At 49.0% G+C, this 19,504-nt stretch overlaps 1 protein-coding gene across 5 annotated transcripts in view; it reads left to right on the top strand.

The window, feature by feature from the left end:
- Positions 1-8,816, top strand: part of gabpb1 (GA binding protein transcription factor subunit beta 1) — a 164,930-nt gene extending 156,114 nt beyond the window's left edge. For all 5 annotated transcript variants that reach the window (XM_072470279.1, XM_072470278.1, XM_072470280.1 and 2 more), the window contains one exon: positions 6,377-8,816. In XM_072470279.1, coding sequence (XP_072326380.1) covers positions 6,377-6,529 — 153 coding nt within the window. In that variant the 3' untranslated portion in view covers positions 6,530-8,816. The remainder of the gene's footprint in view (positions 1-6,376) is intronic.
- Positions 8,817-19,504: the final 10,688 nt, after the last annotated feature.

A 19,504-nucleotide genomic window follows, 5' to 3' on the forward strand; every position in this document is an offset into this window, starting at 1 on the left:
CACTGGACAGTGATCAGGAGCAGGAACCCAGGCTGATTTCCCCTCTCTCTCTCTAAATAAGGGATCACTGGACAGCGATCTGGAGCAGGAACCCTGGCTGATTTCCTCTCTCTCTCTATCCCAGGGTCACTGGACAGTGATCAGGAGCAGGAACCCTGGCTGATTTCCCCTTTCTCTCTCTAATCCAGGGATCACTGGACAGTGATCAGGAGCAGGAACCCTGGCTGATTTCCCCTCTCTCTCTCTAACCCAGGATCACTGGACAGCGATCTGGAGCAGGAACCCTGGCTGATTTCCCCTCTCTCTCTAACCCAGGGATCACTGGACAGTGATCAGGAGCAGGAACCCTGGCTGATTTCCTCTCTCTAACCCAGGGATCACTGGACAGTGATCAGGAGCAGCAACTCTGGCTCATTTCCCCTCTCTCTCTCTAACTCAGGGATCACTGGACAGTGATCAGGAGCAGGAACCCTGGCTGATTTCTCCCCTCTCTCTCTCTAACCCAGGGATCACTGGACAGCGATCTGGAGCAGGAACCCTGGCTGATTTCCCCTCTCTCTCTAACCCAGGGATCACTGGACAGTGATCAGGACCAGGAACCCTGGCTGATTACCCCTCTCGCTCTAACCCAGGGATCACTGGACAGTGATCAGGACCAGGAACCCTGGCTGATCTCCCCTCTCTCTCTCACCCAGGGATCACTGGACAGTGATCAGGAGCAGGAACCCTGGCTGATTTCCCCTCTCTCTCTAACCCAGGGATCACTGGACAGTGATCAGGACCAGGAACCCTGGCTGATTTCCCCTCACTCTCTCTCTAACCCAGGGATCACTGGACGGTGATCAGGATCAGGAACCCTGGCTGATTTCCCCTCTCTCTCTAACCCAGGGATCACTGGACAGTGATCAGGAGCAGGAACCCTGGCTGATTTTCTCTCTCTCTCTAACCCAGGGATCACTGGACAGCGATCTGGAGCAGGAACCCTGGCTGATTTCCTCTCTCTCTCTAACCCAGGGTCACTGGACAGTGATCAGGAGCAGGAACCCTGGCTGATTTCCCCTTTCTCTCTCTAATCCAGGGATCACTGGACAGTGATCAGGAGCAGGAACCCTGGCTGATTTCCCCTCTCTCTCTCTAACCCAGGATCACTGGACAGCGATCTGGAGCAGGAACCCTGGCTGATTTCCCCTCTCTCTCTCTAACCCAGGGATCACTGGGCAGTGATCAGGAGCAGGAACCCTGGCTGATTTCCCCTCTCTCTCTCTAAAGAAGGGATCACTGGACAGTGATCTGGAGCAGGAACCCTGGCTGATTTCCTCTCTCTCTCTATCCCAGGGTCACTGGACAGTGATCAGGAGCAGGAACCCTGGCTGATTTCCCCTTTCTCTCTCTAATCCAGGGATCACTGGACAGTGATCAGGAGCAGGAACCCTGGCTGATTTCCCCTCTCTCTCTCTAACCCAGGATCACTGGACAGCGATCTGGAGCAGGAACCCTGGCTGATTTCCCCTCTCTCTCTAACCCAGGGATCACTGGACAGTGATCAGGAGCAGGAACCCTGGCTGATTACCCCTCTCGCTCTAACCCAGTGATCACTGGACAGTGATCAGGAGCAGGAACCCTGGCTGAATTCCCCTCTCTCTCACTAATCCAGGGATCACTGGACAGCGATCTGGAGCAGGAACCCTGGCTGATTTCCCCTCTCTCTCTCTAACCCAGGGATCACTGGACAGTGATCAGGAGCAGGAACCCTGGCTGATTTCCTCTCTCTGTCTAACCCATGGATCACTGGACAGCGATCTGGAGCAGGAACCCTGGCTGATTTCCCCTCTCTCTCTCTAACCCAGGATCACTGGACAGCGATCTGGAGCAGGAACCCTGGCTGATTTCCCCTCTCTCTCTAACCCAGGGATCACTGGACAGTGAATAGGAGCAGGAACCCTGGCTGATTTCCTCTCTCTAACCCAGGGATCACTGGACAGTGATCAGGAGCAGCAACTCTGGCTCATTTCCCCTCTCTCTCTCTAACCCAGGGATCACTGGACAGTGATCAGGAGCAGGAACCCTGGCTGATTTCCCCTCACTCTCTCTAACCCAGGAACCCTGGCTGATTTCCTCTCTCTAACCCAGGGATCACTGGACAGTGATCAGGAGCAGGAACCCAGGCTGATTTCCCCTCTCTCTCTCTAAATAAGGGATCACTGGACAGCGATCTGGAGCAGGAACCCTGGCTGATTTCCTCTCTCTCTCTATCCCAGGGTCACTGGACAGTGATCAGGAGCAGGAACCCTGGCTGATTTCCCCTTTCTCTCTCTAATCCAGGGATCACTGGACAGTGATCAGGAGCAGGAACCCTGGCTGATTTCCCCTCTCTCTCTCTAACCCAGGATCACTGGACAGCGATCTGGAGCAGGAACCCTGGCTGATTTCCCCTCTCTCTCTAACCCAGGGATCACTGGACAGTGATCAGGAGCAGGAACCCTGGCTGATTTCCTCTCTCTAACCCAGGGATCACTGGACAGTGATCAGGAGCAGCAACTCTGGCTCATTTCCCCTCTCTCTCTCTAACCCAGGGATCACTGGACAGTGATCAGGAGCAGGAACCCTGGCTGATTTCTCCCCTCTCTCTCTCTAACCCAGGGATCACTGGACAGCGATCTGGAGCAGGAACCCTGGCTGATTTCCCCTCTCTCTCTAACCCAGGGATCACTGGACAGTGATCAGGAGCAGGAACCCTGGCTGATTACCCCTCTCGCTCTAACCCAGGGATCACTGGACAGTGATCAGGAGCAGGAATCATGGCTGATTTCCCCTCTCTCTCTAACCCAGGGATCACTGGACAGCGATCTGGAGCAGGAACCCTGGCTGATTTCCCCTCTCTCTCTAACCCAGGGATCACTGGACAGTGATCAGGACCAGGAACCCTGGCTGATCTCCCCTCTCTCTCTCACCCAGGGATCACTGGACAGTGATCAGGAGCAGGAACCCTGGCTGATTTCCCCTCTCTCTCTAACCCAGGGATCACTGGACAGTGATCAGGACCAGGAACCCTGGCTGATTTCCCCTCACTCTCTCTCTAACCCAGGGATCACTGGACGGTGATCAGGATCAGGAACCCTGGCTGATTTCCCCTCTCTCTCTAACCCAGGGATCACTGGACAGTGATCAGGAGCAGGAACCCTGGCTGATTTTCTCTCTCTCTCTAACCCAGGGATCACTGGACAGCGATCTGGAGCAGGAACCCTGGCTGATTTCCTCTCTCTCTCTAACCCAGGGTCACTGGACAGTGATCAGGAGCAGGAACCCTGGCTGATTTCCCCTTTCTCTCTCTAATCCAGGGATCACTGGACAGTGATCAGGAGCAGGAACCCTGGCTGATTTCCCCTCTCTCTCTCTAACCCAGGATCACTGGACAGCGATCTGGAGCAGGAACCCTGGCTGATTTCCCCTCTCTCTCTCTAACCCAGGGATCACTGGGCAGTGATCAGGAGCAGGAACCCTGGCTGATTTCCCCTCTCTCTCTCTAAATAAGGGATCACTGGACAGTGATCTGGAGCAGGAACCCTGGCTGATTTCCTCTCTCTCTCTATCCCAGGGTCACTGGACAGTGATCAGGAGCAGGAACCCTGGCTGATTTCCCCTTTCTCTCTCTAATCCAGGGATCACTGGACAGTGATCAGGAGCAGGAACCCTGGCTGATTTCCCCTCTCTCTCTCTAACCCAGGATCACTGGACAGCGATCTGGAGCAGGAACCCTGGCTGATTTCCCCTCTCTCTCTAACCCAGGGATCACTGGACAGTGATCAGGAGCAGGAACCCTGGCTGATTACCCCTCTCGCTCTAACCCAGTGATCACTGGACAGCGATCTGGAGCAGGAACCCTGGCTGATTTCCCCTCTCTCTCTCTAACCCAGGGATCACTGGACAGTGATCAGGAGCAGGAACCCTGGCTGATTTCCTCTCTCTGTCTAACCCATGGATCACTGGACAGCGATCTGGAGCAGGAACCCTGGCAGATTTCCCCTCTCTCTCTCTAACCCAGGGATCACTGGACAGTGATCAGGAGCAGGAACCCTGGCTGATTTCCTCTCTCTCTCTCTAACCCAGGATCACTGGACAGCGATCTGGAGCAGGAACACTGGCTGATTTCCCCTCTCTCTCTAACCCAGGGATCACTGGACAGTGAATAGGAGCAGGAACCCTGGCTGATTTCCTCTCTCTAACCCAGGGATCACTGGACAGTGATCAGGAGCAGCAACTCTGGCTCATTTCCCCTCTCTCTCTCTAACCCAGGGATCACTGGACAGTGATCAGGAGCAGGAACCCTGGCTGATTTCCCCTCACTCTCTCTAACCCAGGAACCCTGGCTGATTTCCTCTCTCTAACCCAGGGATCACTGGACAGTGATCAGGAGCAGGAACCCAGGCTGATTTCCCCTCTCTCTCTCTAAATAAGGGACCACTGGACAGCGATCTGGAGCAGGAACCCTGGCTGATTTCCTCTCTCTCTCTATCCCAGGGTCACTGGACAGTGATCAGGAGCAGGAACCCTGGCTGATTTCCCCTTTCTCTCTCTAATCCAGGGATCACTGGACAGTGATCAGGAGCAGGAACCCTGGCTGATTTCCCCTCTCTCTCTCTAACCCAGGATCACTGGACAGCGATCTGGAGCAGGAACCCTGGCTGATTTCCCCTCTCTCTCTAACCCAGGGATCACTGGACAGTGATCAGGAGCAGGAACCCTGGCTGATTTCCTCTCTCTAACCCAGGGATCACTGGACAGTGATCAGGAGCAGGAACCCTGGCTGATTTCCCCTCTCTCTCTAACCCAGGGATCACTGGACAATGATCAGGAGCAGGAACCCTGGCTGATTTCCTCTCTCTCTCTAACCCAGGGATCACTGGACAGTGATCAGGAGCAGGAACCCTGGCTGATTTCCCCTCTCTCTCTAACCCAGGGATCACTGGACAGTGAATAGGAGCAGGAACCCTGGCTGATTTCCTCTCTCTAACCCAGGGATCACTGGACAGTGATCAGGAGCAGGAACCCTGGCTGATTTCCTCTCTCTCTCTCTAACCCAGGATCACTGGACAGCGATCTGGAGCAGGAACCCTGGCTGATTTCCCCTCTCTCTCTAACCCAGGGATCACTGGACAGTGAATAGGAGCAGGAACCCTGGCTGATTTCCTCTCTCTAACCCAGGGATCACTGGACAGTGATCAGGAGCAGCAACTCTGGCTCATTTCCCCTCTCTCTCTCTAACCCAGGGATCACTGGACAGTGATCAGGAGCAGGAACCCTGGCTGATTTCCCCTCACTCTCTCTAACCCAGGAACCCTGGCTGATTTCCTCTCTCTAACCCAGGGATCACTGGACAGTGATCAGGAGCAGGAACCCAGGCTGATTTCCCCTCTCTCTCTCTAAATAAGGGATCACTGGACAGCGATCTGGAGCAGGAACCCTGGCTGATTTCCTCTCTCTCTCTATCCCAGGGTCACTGGACAGTGATCAGGAGCAGGAACCCTGGCTGATTTCCCCTATCTCTCTCTAATCCAGGGATCACTGGACAGTGATCAGGAGCAGGAACCCTGGCTGATTTCCCCTCTCTCTCTCTAACCCAGGATCACTGGACAGCGATCTGGAGCAGGAACCCTGGCTGATTTCCCCTCTCTCTCTGACCCAGGGATCACTGGACAGTGATCAGGAGCAGGAACCCTGGCTGATTTCCTCTCTCTAACCCAGGGATCACTGGACAGTGATCAGGAGCAGGAACCCTGGCTGATTTCCCCTCTCTCTCTAACCCAGGGATCACTGGACAATGATCAGGAGCAGGAACCCTGGCTGATTTCCTCTCTCTCTCTAACCCAGGGATCACTGGACAGTGATCAGGAGCAGGAACCCTGGCTGATTTCCCCTCTCTCTCTAACCCAGGGATCACTGGACAGTGATCAGGAGCAGGAACCCTGGCTGATTTCCCCTCACTCTCTCTAACCCAGGAATCACTGGACAGTGATCAGGAGCAGGAACCCTGGCTGATTTCCCCTCTCTCTCCAACCAGGGATCACTGGACAGTGATCAGGAGCAGGAACCCTGGCTGATTTCCTCTCTCTCTCTCTCTCTAACCCAGGGATCACTGGACAGTGATCAGGAGCATGAACCCTGGCTGATTTCCTCTCTCTAACCCAGGGTTCACTGGATAGTGATCAGTTTACTCAGCATTGATGAATGCTGTTTTTTTGTCAGAATTACCCCTGGTCAGGGGGTTGGTTACAGGTCTTTGGAAAGGCTTTAGATGGATAATTACGCCAACATGCTCATGCAGCCCAGATGAATGATGGGGCAGGCCCTGGTGATAATTCTTGTGTTTTGGTTCCAGGAGAAAGAGGTGTTGCAGAAACAACTAGATGATGCCAATCGTGAGGCACAGAAATACAGACAGCAGCTTTTGGAGAAGGAGCAGGAGGCCGAGGCCTACAGACAGAAGCTGGAAGCCTTTGGCCATCTGCACCCAAACAAAAAGGTGCATTAAGTTGTCAAAAGGAAATGAAAATGCTGATTCACATCACAATAAAAACTATTCCATGGTTGCAAACCCTCTGGGCAGGATGACCATCTGTGATCAAGGAGGCCCGTTATGTGTCGATTAAAGCATAGGTCAAAAACCCTGCCTCTGATCTTGAAATCCTGATACTCCAACTGCAGCCAAATGATGTAAAGGAGGATGGGAAAGAGGTTGGAGGGGAGGTCAGCTGGGGCAACGAGACCGCCTTCTGTATATTTCAACTGAAGCTTCACTCTGCTGTCAGAGCTGGAAACCCGTCCTGTCGGCCAGCTGTGCTCATTGTGTTGTCAATGCAATGGGAGGTTCTGGTTGATGTGAGGTTATCTTTGAATGTTTTTTATTGTTAAGGACTGAATTGGATCTGTAAGATTCTGCAAAATGGAATGATATTTTGGGGCAAAAACCCCCTGAAAGCATTCTGCAGATTGATATCCTCTGCACAAATTGTTCAGATTCAAATCCTGATCTGTGTTGGTGAGCAGGTAATATTCAGATAGTGCCTCCTTTGCATAATCTGTTGAAAATGGATTACTAAACTCTGCTTTCCGAAGGTATTGAAGCTTTCAAAGGATAAATGTAATTGTACAAAGCGAGCCGGTGGCTTGTCACGTTCTTCAAATCGTTCTGAAAATTCTGTTACAGAAGCTCAGAAATGGCTTAATAATTATTCTGAGAATAGGAAAAATCAAAATCCCACCATCAGGAACTAATTTAGGTTTATAAGCTGTCACAAAGCTGGTTAGCATCTTATTACATCTAAATCAAATAATCACCATTCGTTATATTTACACAAAAACAAAATGCAGAAAAAATGACATTACCAGCATTTAAAATTCTTGTAACTGGCTTTTGAAAATAAGTTGGATTTGTTCTTTGGCACACCTGTCAGTCAAACAGTCCAGGCAAAGGAATGGAAACAAAGCAGAGGAGACCTCCACATGGAACACAGCACAATGCTGGAAAGATTCCCAAAGAAATCACCTGGTTAATGAGGAAATGGTAACCACTGTATGAATCTCTGAATGTGCGACAATACCATGTTCAGGGAATGGTCATAATCGTCAACTGTTGATGATACCAACAAAGTCCTAACATTGCCACATCCTCTGGTACCAAGGGTGTATTTCAACCAATGTGCTGAGTATTACAGCAGTTTTTTAAAAACACATTGTACTCAGAATTGTAAAAAGTATTGATTTATACTTGAGATCAGGAAAAGGCTGATCGTCCAGCGTTAACATTTCAATGGAAGTAAAAGTGGAGAAGACCCAACAGTGAATAGAGGGACTAGTTGTGAAATACAACTTCACCTTTGGCTCGAAGATTACAGAGTGAAATCATTTTCAATCTGTGTGAAATAGCAAGTGCTTCTCAATTTAGCCAAGCACCAGCAACCCTTTCAGTGACAGCAAGTGAAAGTGCAGTGCAGGCTGCTGCTGCCTGCAGATCTCAGTGCTGCGCTGCATTTATGGTGTCTGCAGATCTTGGTGCTGTATTGCTGCCGTCGGCTGGCATCGGTGCTGCATTGCTGGCAGCATGTCTCTGTGCTGCATTGCTGCCGTCTGCAGGCCTCGGCTGCATTGCTGCTCTCTGCAGGCCTCTGTGTTGCATTGCTGGCACCTGCATGTCTCAGTGCTGCATTGCTGGTGTCTGCCAGTCTCCATGCTGCATTACTGCTATCTGCATGTGTCTGCTGCATGGCTGATGATGCCTGCCGGTCTTAGCGCTGCATTGCTGGTGTCTGCAGGCCTCATTGCTGCACAGCTACTGGACGATCATGTGTGTATATTTTCTTTGATCATTATACTGTAGCTTGTTGAAGTGGTGTAAATATAAACTGTTTATATTCCAGTTGTGTAACCGGTTACTGCATTTCACTGATTTGGGAGAATTATTCATTATTTTTGTAGCCTGACCTGATGCCATTTGTCCTCCAGCTTCATGTCCAGTACTTTCCTTTGCTGTTTTGTTGGGACATTTTCACAACGATTATTAGTTTATTTGCTGGACTCAGAGAGCTGATCCACTGTCCATGTTTAACATTGTCATTTGAAATCGAACCTCATGCTCCAACAGCTCAGCTCCCTCTCGTTTCTGTGTAAATTCAAATGTGATTAGCTGCATTATAAGCTGCAGTGAATTTCTTACCTCGAGGTTTCCACTCAGGTTATCCTGGCTGGTAATTATATAAATGAAGTTGTTTAGAAAACTTACACTGTATAATTTTGTATCAAATAAAATCTTTCTTAAGTAATGTCGCCTTTTAAATGTTCTGGTGTAAAATAGTGGCACTAATTCTTGAAATGATCACATTTTTGTCACGTTGTTGTGTCCAGGACCTTCTCACAGCCCTGAGAAATTCTCAATGTTCCACACACACTATATTACTCAGTGACTGTTCTTACATTAAGAAACACATTTTGCGCACAGCAAGATTCCATTAAACGCCATGCTATGGAGGAGTGAGGTGGTTTTTTGCAAAAGTGATCTGGAGGGAAATGTCCTTCTGAAATAATGTACACGTTTAAAAACAGTACCATCAGATTTTCCTGTAACTTTCAACGGTTTATGTATATGACTCTGTGTCTCTCTATTCCTCTGAGTCTCGCTGTGACTCTCTGTGTGTCTCTGAGTCTCTCTGTGACTCCCTCTGTCTTCCGTGTCTCTCTGTGTCTCTGAGTCTCGCTGTGACTCTCTGTGTGTCTCTGAGTCTCCCTGTGTCTCTCTGTGACTCCCTCTGTCTCTCTGTGTCTTTCTGAGTCTCTCTATGACTCGCTCTGTCTCTCTGTGACTCTCTGAGTCTCTCTGTGTCTCTGAGTCGCTCTGTGTCTGTGACTCTCTCTGTCTCTTTGTGACTCTCTGAGTCTCTCTGTGTCTCTGAGACTCTCTGTGTCTCTGAGTCTCTCTGTGTCTCTGAGACTCTCTGTGACTCTCTGTGTGTCTCTGAGTCTCCCTGTGTCTCTCTGTGACTCCCTCTGTCTTCTGTGACTCTCTCTGTCTCTCTGTGTCTTTCTGAGTCTCTCTATGACTCGCTCTGTCTCTCTGTGACTCTCTGAGTCTCTCTGTGTCTCTGAGTCGCTCTGTGTCTGTGACTCTCTCTGTCTCTTTGTGACTCTCTGAGTCTCTCTGTGTCTCTGAGACTCTCTGTGTCTCTGAGTCTCTCTGTGTCTCTGAGACTCTCTGTGTCTCTGAGTCTCTCTGAATCTCTGTGTCTCTCTGTGTCTCTGAGTCTCTCTGTGTCTCTGAGTCTCTCTGTGTCTCTGTGACTCTCTGAATCTCTGTGTCTCTGAGTCTCTCTGTGTCTCTGAGTCTCTCTGTGTCTCTGAGTCTCTCTGTGTCTCTGAGTCTCTCTGTGTCTCTGACTCTCTGAATCTCTGAGACTCTCTGTCTCTCTATGACCCTCTCTGAATCTCTGAGTCTCTCTGTGTCTGTGACTCTCTCTGTCTCTTTGTGACTCTTTGAGTCTCTCTGTGTCTCTGAGACTCTCTATGTCTCTGAGTCTCTCTGTGTCTCTGAGTCTCTGTCTCTCTGTGTCTCTGAGTCTCTCTGTGTCTCTGAGTCTCTCTGTCTCTCTATGACCCTCTCTGTCTCTCGGAATCTCTGAATCTCTCTGTGTCTCTGAGTCTCTCTGTGTCTCTGAGTCTCTCTGTGTCTCTGAGTCTCTGAATCTCTGAGTCTCTCTGTGTCTCTGTGACTCTCTGAATCTCTGTGTCTCTGAGTCTCTCTGTGTCTCTGAGTCTCTCTGTGTCTCTGAGTCTCTGAATCTCTGAGTCTCTCTGTGTCTCTGTGACTCTCTGAATCTCTGTGTCTCTGAGTCTCTCTGTGTCTCTGAGTCTCTCTGTGTCTCTGACTCGGAATCTCTGAGTCTCTCTGTGTCTCTGTGACTCTCTGAATCTCTGTGTCTCTGAGTCTCTCTGTGTCTCTGAGTCTCTCTGTCTCTTTGTGACTCTCTGAGTCTCTCTGTGTCTCTGAGACTCTCTGTGTCTCTGAGTCTCTCTGTGTCTCTGAGTCTCTCTGTGTCTCTGAGTCTCTCTGTCTCTTTGTGACTCTCTGAGTCTCTCTGTGTCTCTGAGTCTCTGAATCTCTGAGTCTCTCTGTGTCTCTGTGACTCTCTGAATCTCTGTATCTCTGAGTCTCTCTGTGTCTCTGAGTCTCTCTGTGTCTCTGAGTCTCTGAATCTCTGAGTCTCTCTGTGTCTCTGAGTCTCTCTGAGACTCTCTGTCTCTCTATGACCCTCTCTGACTCTCTGAATCTCTGAGTCTCTCTGTGTCTGTGACTCTCTCTGTCTCTTTGTGACTCTTTGAGTCTCTCTGTGTCTCTGAGACTCTCTGTGTCTCTGAGTCTCTCTGTGTCTCTGAGTCTCTCTGTGTCTCTGAGTCTCTCTGTCTCTCTGTGTCTCTGAGTCTCTCTGTGTCTCTGAGTCTCTCTGTCTCTCTGTGTCTCTGAGTCTCTCTGTGTCTCTGAGTCTCTCTGTCTCTCTATGACCCTCTCTGTCTCTCGGAATCTCTGAATCTCTCTGTGTCTCTGAGTCTCTCTGTGTCTCTGAGTCTCTCTGTGTCTCTGAGTCTCTCTGTGTCTCTGAGTCTCTCTGTGTCTCTGACTCTGAATCTCTGAGTCTCTCTGTGTCTCTGAGTCTCTGAATCTCTGAGTCTCTCTGTGTCTCTGTGACTCTCTGAATCTCTGTGTCTCTGAGTCTCTCTGTGTCTCTGAGTCTCTCTGTCTCTTTGTGACTCTCTGAGTCTCTCTGTGTCTCTGAGACTCTCTGTGTCTCTGAGTCTCTCTGTGTCTCTGAGTCTCTCTGTGTCTCTGACTCGGAATCTCTGAGTCTCTCTGTGCCTCTGTGACTCTCTGAATCTCTGTATCTCTGAGTCTCTCTGTGTCTCTGAGTCTCTCTGTCTCTTTGTGACTCTCTGAGTCTCTCTGAGTCTCTGAATCTCTGAGTCTCTCTGTGTCTCTGAGTCTCTCTGAGACTCTCTGTCTCTCTATGACCCTCTCTGACTCTCTGAATCTCTGAGTCTCTCTGTGTCTCTGAGTCTCTCTGAGACTCTCTGTCTCTCTATGACCCTCTCTGACTCTCTGAATCTCTGAGTCTCTCTGTGTCTGTGACTCTCTCTGTCTCTTTGTGACTCTTTGAGTCTCTCTGTGTCTCTGAGACTCTCTATGTCTCTGAGTCTCTCTGTGTCTCTGAGTCTCTCTGTGTCTCTGACTCTGAATCTCTGAGTCTCTCTGTGTCTCTGAGTCTCTGTGTCTCTGAGTCTCTGAATCTCTGAGTCTCTCTGTGTCTCTGAGACTCTCTGTGTCTCTGAGTCTCTCTGTGTCTCTGAGTCTCTCTGTGTCTCTGACTCTCTCTGTCTCTCTGTGTCTCTGAGTCTCTCTGTGTCTCTCTGTCTCTCTGTGTCTCTGAGTCTCTCTGTCTCTCTATGACCCTCTCTGTCTCTCGGAATCTCTGAATCTCTCTGTGTCTCTGAGTCTCTCTGTGTCTCTGAGTCTCTCTGTGTCTCTGACTCTGAATCTCTGAGTCTCTCTGTGTCTCTGAGTCTCTGTGTCTCTGAGTCTCTCTGTGTCTCTGTGACTCTCTGAATCTCTGAGTCTCTCTGTGTCTCTGAGTCTCTCTGTGTCTGTGACTCTCTCTGTCTCTTTGTGACTCTCTGAGTCTCTCTGTGTCTCTGAGACTCTCTGTGTCTCTGAGTCTCTCTGTGTCTCTGAGTCTCTCTGTGTCTCTGACTCGGAATCTCTGAGTCTCTCTGTGCCTCTGTGACTCTCTGAATCTCTGTGTCTCTGAGTCTCTCTGTGTCTCTGAGTCTCTCTGTCTCTTTGTGACTCTCTGAGTCTCTCTGTGTCTCTGAGTCTCTCTGTGTCTCTGAGTCTCTCTGTGTCTCTGAGTCTCTCTGTCTCTCTGTGTCTCTGAGTCTCTCTGTCTCTCTGTGTCTCTGAGTCTCTCTGTGTCTCTGAGTCTCTCTGTGTCTCTGAGTCTCTCTGTCTCTCTATGACCCTCTCTGTCTCTCGGAATCTCTGAATCTCTCTGTGTCTCTGAGTCTCTCTGTGTCTCTGAGTCTCTCTGTGTCTCTGACTCTGAATCTCTGAGTCTCTCTGTGTCTCTGAGTCTCTGTGTCTCTGAGTCTCTGAATCTCTGAGTCTCTCTGTGTCTCTGTGACTCTCTGAATCTCTGTGTCTCTGAGTCTCTCTGTGTCTCTGAGTCTCTCTGTCTCTTTGTGACTCTCTGAGTCTCTCTGTGTCTCTGAGACTCTCTGTGTCTCTGAGTCTCTCTGTGTCTCTGAGTCTCTCTGTGTCTCTGACTCGGAATCTCTGAGTCTCTCTGTGCCTCTGTGACTCTCTGAATCTCTGTGTCTCTGAGTCTCTCTGTGTCTCTGAGTCTCTCTGTCTCTTTGTGACTCTCTGAGACTCTCTGTGTCTCTGAGTCTCTCTGTGTCTCTGAGTCTCTCTGTCTCTTTGTGACTCTCTGAGTCTCTCTGTGTCTCTGAGTCTCTCTGTGTCTCTGAGTCTCTCTGTGTCTCTGACTCGGAATCTCTGAGTCTCTCTGTGTCTCTGTGACTCTCTGTGTCTCTCTGTGTCTCTGAGTCTCTCTGTGTCTCTGACTCTGAGTCTCTCTGTGTCTCTGTGACTCTCTCTGTCTCTCGATGAGAATTCCGCGACTTCCGATGGGCCCGACGCGGAGTGGTTCGCGCTGTTCTTGGCGCCGGCGTCGGGCCAATTCGCCGATTGCGGTGAATCCCGCTCCTTGTGTCTCTCTATGACTTTCAGTTCTCTGTGATTCTCTGTATCTCTGTGACTCTCTGTCTCTCTCTATGACTCTCTGTGACTCTGTGTCTGTCTGTGTCTCTCTGAATCTCTCTGTGACTCTCTCTGTCTCTATGACTCTCAGTCTCTCTGTGACTCTCTGAGTCTCTCTGTGTCTGTGACTCTCTGAGTCTCTCTGTGACTCTCTGAGTCTCTCTGTGACTCTGAGTCTCTGTGACTCTCTCTGTCTCTCTATGACTCTCAGTCTCTCTATGACTCTCTGTCTCTCTATGACTCTCAGTCTCTCTGTGATTCTCTCTGTCTCTCTGTGACTCTCTCTGTCTCTCTATGACTCTCAGTCTCTGTGACTCTCAGTCTCTCTGAATCTCTGTGACTCTCTCTGTCTCTCTATGACTCTCTGAGTCTCTGTGTCTCTGAATCTCTCTGTGACTCTCGCTGCCTCTCTGTGACTCTCGCTGTCTCTCTGTGACTCCCTCTGTGTCTCTGAGTCTCTCTGTGACTCTCGCTGTCTCTCTGTGACTCTCTGTGTCTCTCTGAGTCTATCTGTGATTCTCTGTATCTCTGTGACCCTCTGTGAGTCTCTCTGTGACCCTCTGTGTCTCTCTGAGTCTCTCTGTGACTCTCTGAGTCTCTCTGTGTCTCTCTGTGACTCTCTGTGTCTCTCTGTGACTCTCTGAGTCTCTCTGTGACTCTCGAAGTATCTCTGTGACTCTCTGAGTCTCTCTGTGACTCTCTGAGTCGCTCTGTGACTCTCTGAGTCTCTCTGTGACTCTCTGAGTCTCTCTGTGTCTGTGACTCTCTGAGTCTCTCTGTGACTCTCTGAGTCTCTCTGTGACTCTCTGAGTCGCTCTGTGACTCTCTTGATGGTCTGAGCTATAAGGAGAGGCTGGGACTTTATTAGCTGAGTGTAGGAGGCTTAGGAGTGATTTTATAGAGGTCTATAAAATAATGAGCATGGAGAAGGTAGATAGTCAACATCTTTTCCCAAAGGTAGAGGAGTCTAAAACGAGAGGGTATAGGTTGAAGGTGAGAGGGGAGATACAAAAGGGTCCAGAGGGGCAATTTTTTCCACAGAGGGTGGTGAGTGTCTGGAACGAGCCGTCAGAGGCAGTGGTAGAGGCGGGTACAGTTTTGTCTTTTAAAAAACATTTAGACAGTTATATGGGAAAGCTGGATATAGAGGGATATGGGCCAAATGCAGGGAATTGGGACCAGCTTAGTGGTAAAAACTGGGCAGTATGGACGGGTTGGGCTAAAGGGTCAGTTTCCATGCTGTAAACCTCGATGTCTCTTTGACGCTATGTGAAATTGTTCATTTTGGCAGGAAGAATAAAAGAGAAGGTTATTGTCAAAATGGTGAGAGGTTGCAGAGCTCGGAGGGGCAGAGGGATCTGGGTATCCTCGTGCATGAATCGCAAAGATGTGCAGCTGGTAATTGGGAAAATTAATAGAATGTTATTGTTTACTGTGAGGGGAATTAATTACAAAAGTAGGGCGAAGGTATGCTTCAATTACACAGGGACATTGGTGAGACCACACTTGTGTATTGTGTCCAGTCTTATTTAAGAAAAGATGTAAATGTGTCCTTGTCTCTCTGGGCCAGAGTGTAGTTGGGGCAGTCTGCAGTCACCTGTAAATCTCCTGCTTCTCTGTTCAGCTTCAGGATCTGTATTATTTCTTGAGTTTAGTGTGTCACTAACAAACCCTGTGTGTCTTTTATCTTTCTCTCAGTGAAGCTGGACATATGGCCTCCTCCAGCCCTTCAAGCCCCTCTGTCCACTCTTTCCCCTTCTGAACTGTCTCTCCACGCTCGGACTCTTGTCCTTCAAGGACGCTTCTTTATTTCATCACGTCCCCCACCGCTATCCCCCCCCCCCCCCCCCCCCCCCCCCACTGCTATCCCCCCCTCCTTCCCAGGTACTCATCCCCCCCCCCACCGCTATCCCCCCCCTTCCCAGGTACTCATCCCCCCCCCTTCCCAGGTACTCATCCCCAAGCATCCGGTTCTGCTCTGTGGCCACACGGGCTCCGTCAGCTGAAGCAGTTCCTCGACAGCAAGGACTTTTGCATCTACCTTTATTGGGGCTTGAATTGTTCGCCGAAGGTGGTATTAGCTGGCGACTTACTACACTCCTATTCAGGAGCAGGTAAAATGTTGCCGGTGTATGGAATGGAATGTGTCTGCACATTTTCCATATCGGTCAGCTGAACCGTGTCCAGTATTGTTTTTTTTAGCCTGCTTGCAGCCTGTTTTTCGTTCAACAGTTAGTGCTCCTGTTTCTGAAGTGGAAGTTTTTGAGTTTAATTTCCTATCCGAGACCGTCTTAGGTTTTGAACGAGTTAACATGACGTTGTTAAGTCCGTGCAACTTTGAGCCTGTTAACCTTTCCAGCGCTTGCACACAATGTGAAAAAACAAAATATTCAAATAATCCTGAATTACCCCCTTTAGCGATGTGTTAGGGTGGAGCTGTGGTTTACTGTGAAACAGCAGCTCAATTTACACATTTACATTGAATAATACAGAAGTGCCAACAATTAAGTGACTTTTTAACAGTAATTATGGAGAATCCGTTGTGAATGTGGCGTGGGTCGCAATATTCGGCCATTCTGTAAATGTGGGTCGCTCACAAAACAATTTGAAAAAGGCTGTACTAGACTAACACCAGGAATGGGCAGGTTGTACTAGACTAACACCAGGAATGGGCAGGTTGTACTAGACTAACACCAGGAATGGGCAGGTTGTACTAGACTAACACCAGGAATGGGCAGGTTGTACTAGACTAACACCAGGAATGGGCAGGTTGTACTAGACTAACACCAGGAATGGGCAGGTTGTACTAGACTAACACCAGGAATGGGCAGGTTGTACTAGACTAACACCAGGAATGGGCAGGTTGAGGAGAGACGATTGCAGAGATTAGGTTGGAAGTGAGAAGAGTAAGAGGCAACTTGAATGAAATGTAAGATCCTGAGGGGTTGTTGAAGGGTGGATGTGGAGAGGTTGTTTCCTCTTGTCGGAGAATCTAGAACAAGGGATCACTCAGAGGGTCATCAGTCTTTGTACCTCTTCCTGAAAATAGAACATAGAACATTACAGCGCAGTACAGGCCCTTCGGCCCTCGATGTTGCGCCGACCTGTGAAACCACTCTAAAGCCCATCTACACTATTCCCTTATCGTCCATATGTCTATCCAATGACCATTTGAATACCCTTAGTGTTGGCGAGTCCACTACTGTTGCAGGCAGGGCATTCCACGCCCTTACTACTCTCTGAGTAAAGAACCTACCTCTGACATCTGTCCTATATCTATCTCCCCTCAATTTAAGCTATGTCCCCTCGTGCTAGACATCACCATCCGAGGAAACAAGCTCTCACTGTCCACCCTATCCAATCCTCTGATCATCTTGTATGCCTCAATTAAGTCACCTCTTAACCTTCTTCTCTCAAACGAAAACAGCCTCAAGTCCCTCAGCCTTCCTTCATAAGATCTTCCCTCCATACCAGGCAACATTCTGGTAAATCTCCTCTGCACCCTTTCCAATGCTTCCACATCCTTCCTATAATGTGGTGACCAGAATTGCACGCAATACTCCAAATGCGGCCGCACCAGCGTTTTGTACAGCTGCACCATAACCTCATGGCTGCGAAACTCAATCCCTCAACCAATAAAAGCTAACACACCGGTTGGGGCGATGGATAGTTACAAGGTAGCGAGGAAGGATCTAAAGAGAGAGCTAAGACGAGCAAGGAGGGGACATGAGAAGTATTTGGCAGGAAGGATCAAGGAAAACCCAAAAGCTTTCTATAGGTATGTCAGGAATAAGCGAATGACTAGGGAAAGAGTAGGACCAGTCAAGGACAGGGATGGGAAATTGTGTGTGGAGTCTGAAGAGATAGGCGAGATACTAAATGAATATTTTTTGTCAGTATTCACTCAGGAAAAAGATAATGTTGTGGAGGAGAATGCTGAGCCCCAGGCTAATAGAATAGATGGCATTGAGGTACGTAGGGAAGAGGTGTTGGCAATTCTGGACAGGCTGAAAATAGATAAGTCCCCGGGACCTGATGGGATTTATCCTAGGATTCTCTGGGAGGCCAGGGAAGAGATTGCTGGACCTTTGGCTTTGATTTTTATGTCATCATTGGCTACAGGAATAGTGCCAGAGGACTGGAGGACAGCGAATGTGGTCCCTTTGTTCAAAAAGGGGAGCAGAGACAACCCCGGCAACTATAGACCGGTGAGCCTCACGTCTGTAGTGGGCAAAGTCTTGGAGGCGATTATAAGAGACAAGATTTATAATCATCTAGATAGGAATAATATGATCAGGGATAGTCAGCATGGCTTTGTGAAGGGTAGGTCATGCCTCACAAACCTTATTGAGTTCTTTGAGAAGGTGACTGAACAGGTAGACGAGGGTAGAGCAGTTGATGTGGTGTATATGGATTTCAGCAAAGCGTTTGATAAGGTTCCCCACGGTAGGCTATTGCAAAAAATACAGAGGCTGGGGATTGAGGGTGATTTAGAGATGTGGATCAGAAATTGGCTAGCTGAAAGAAGACAGAGGGTGGTGGTTGATGGGAAATGTTCAGAATGGAGTACAGTCACAAGTGGAGTACCACAAGGATCTGTTCTGGGGCCGTTGCTGTTTGTCATTTTTATCAATGACCTAGAGGAAGGCGCAGAAGGGTGGGTGAGTAAATTTGCAGACGATACTAAAGTCGGTGGTGTTGTCGATAGTGTGGAAGGATGTAGCAGGTTACAGAGGGATATAGATAAGCTGCAGAGCTGGGCTGAGAGGTGGCAAATGGAGTTTAATGTAGAGAAGTGTGAGGTGATTCACTTTGGAAGGAATAACAGGAATGCGGAATATTTGGCTAATGGTAAAGTTCTTGAAAGTGTGGATGAGCAGAGGGAGCTAGGTGTCCATGTACATAGATCCCTGAAAGTTGCCACCCAGGTTGATAGGGTTGTGAAGAAGGCCTATGGAGTGTTGGCCTTTATTGGTAGAGGGATTGAGTTCCGGAGTCGGGAGGTCATGTTGCAGCTGTACAGAACTCTGGTACGGCCGCATTTGGAGTATTGCGTACAGTTCTGGTCACCGCATTATAGGAAGGACGTGGAGGCTTTGGAGCGGGTGCAGAGGAGATTTACCAGGATGTTGCTTGGTATGGAGGGAAAATCTTATGAGGAAAGGCTGATGGACTTGAGGTTGTTTTCGTTGGAGAGAAGAAGGTTAAGAGGAGACTTAATAGAGGCATACAAAATGATCAGGGGGTTGGATAGGGTGGACAGTGAGAGCCTTCTCCCGCGGATGGATATGGCTGGCACGAGGGGACATAACTTTAAACTGAGGGGTAATAGATATAGGACAGAGGTCAGAGGTAGGTTCTTTACGCAAAGAGTAGTGAGGCCGTGGAATGCCCTGCCTGCTACAGTAGTGAACTCGCCAACATTGAGGGCATTTAAAAGTTTATTGGATAAACATATGGATGATAATGGCATAGTGTAGGTTAGATGGCTTTTGTTTCGGTGCAACATCGTGGGCCGAAGGGCCTGTACTGCGCTGTATTGTTCTATGTTCTATGTTCTTTCTACACCGTACGCCTTCATAACAACAGGGATCTATGTACATGGACACCGAGATCTCTCTGCTCATCCACACTACCAAGAATCTTACCATTAGCCCAGTACTCTGTCTTCCTGTTATTCCTTCCAAAATGAATCACCTCACACTTTTCTGCATTAAACTCCATTTGCCACCTCTCAGCCTTGCTCTGCAGCTTATCTATGTCCCTCTGTAACTTGTAACATCCTTCCGCACTGTCCACAACTCCACCGACTTTAGTGTCATCTGCAAATCTACTCACCCATCCTTCTACGCCCTCCTCCAGGTCATTTATAAAAATGACAAACAGCAGTGGCCCCAAAACAGATCCTTGTGGTACACCACTAGTAAGTGGACTCCAGGCTGAACATTTCCCATCAATCACCACCCTTTGTCTTCTTCCAGCTAGCCAATTTCTGATCCAAACTGCTAAATCACCCTGAATCCCATGCCTCCGTATTTTTTGCAATAGCCTACCGTGGGGAACCTTATCAAATGCTTTACTGAAATCTATATACACCACATCAACTGCTTTACCCTCATCCACCTGCTTGGTCACCTTCTCAAAGAAAAG

Source organism: Scyliorhinus torazame, chromosome 12 (genome assembly GCF_047496885.1).
Source record: "Scyliorhinus torazame isolate Kashiwa2021f chromosome 12, sScyTor2.1, whole genome shotgun sequence".
NCBI lineage: Eukaryota > Metazoa > Chordata > Chondrichthyes > Carcharhiniformes > Scyliorhinidae > Scyliorhinus > Scyliorhinus torazame.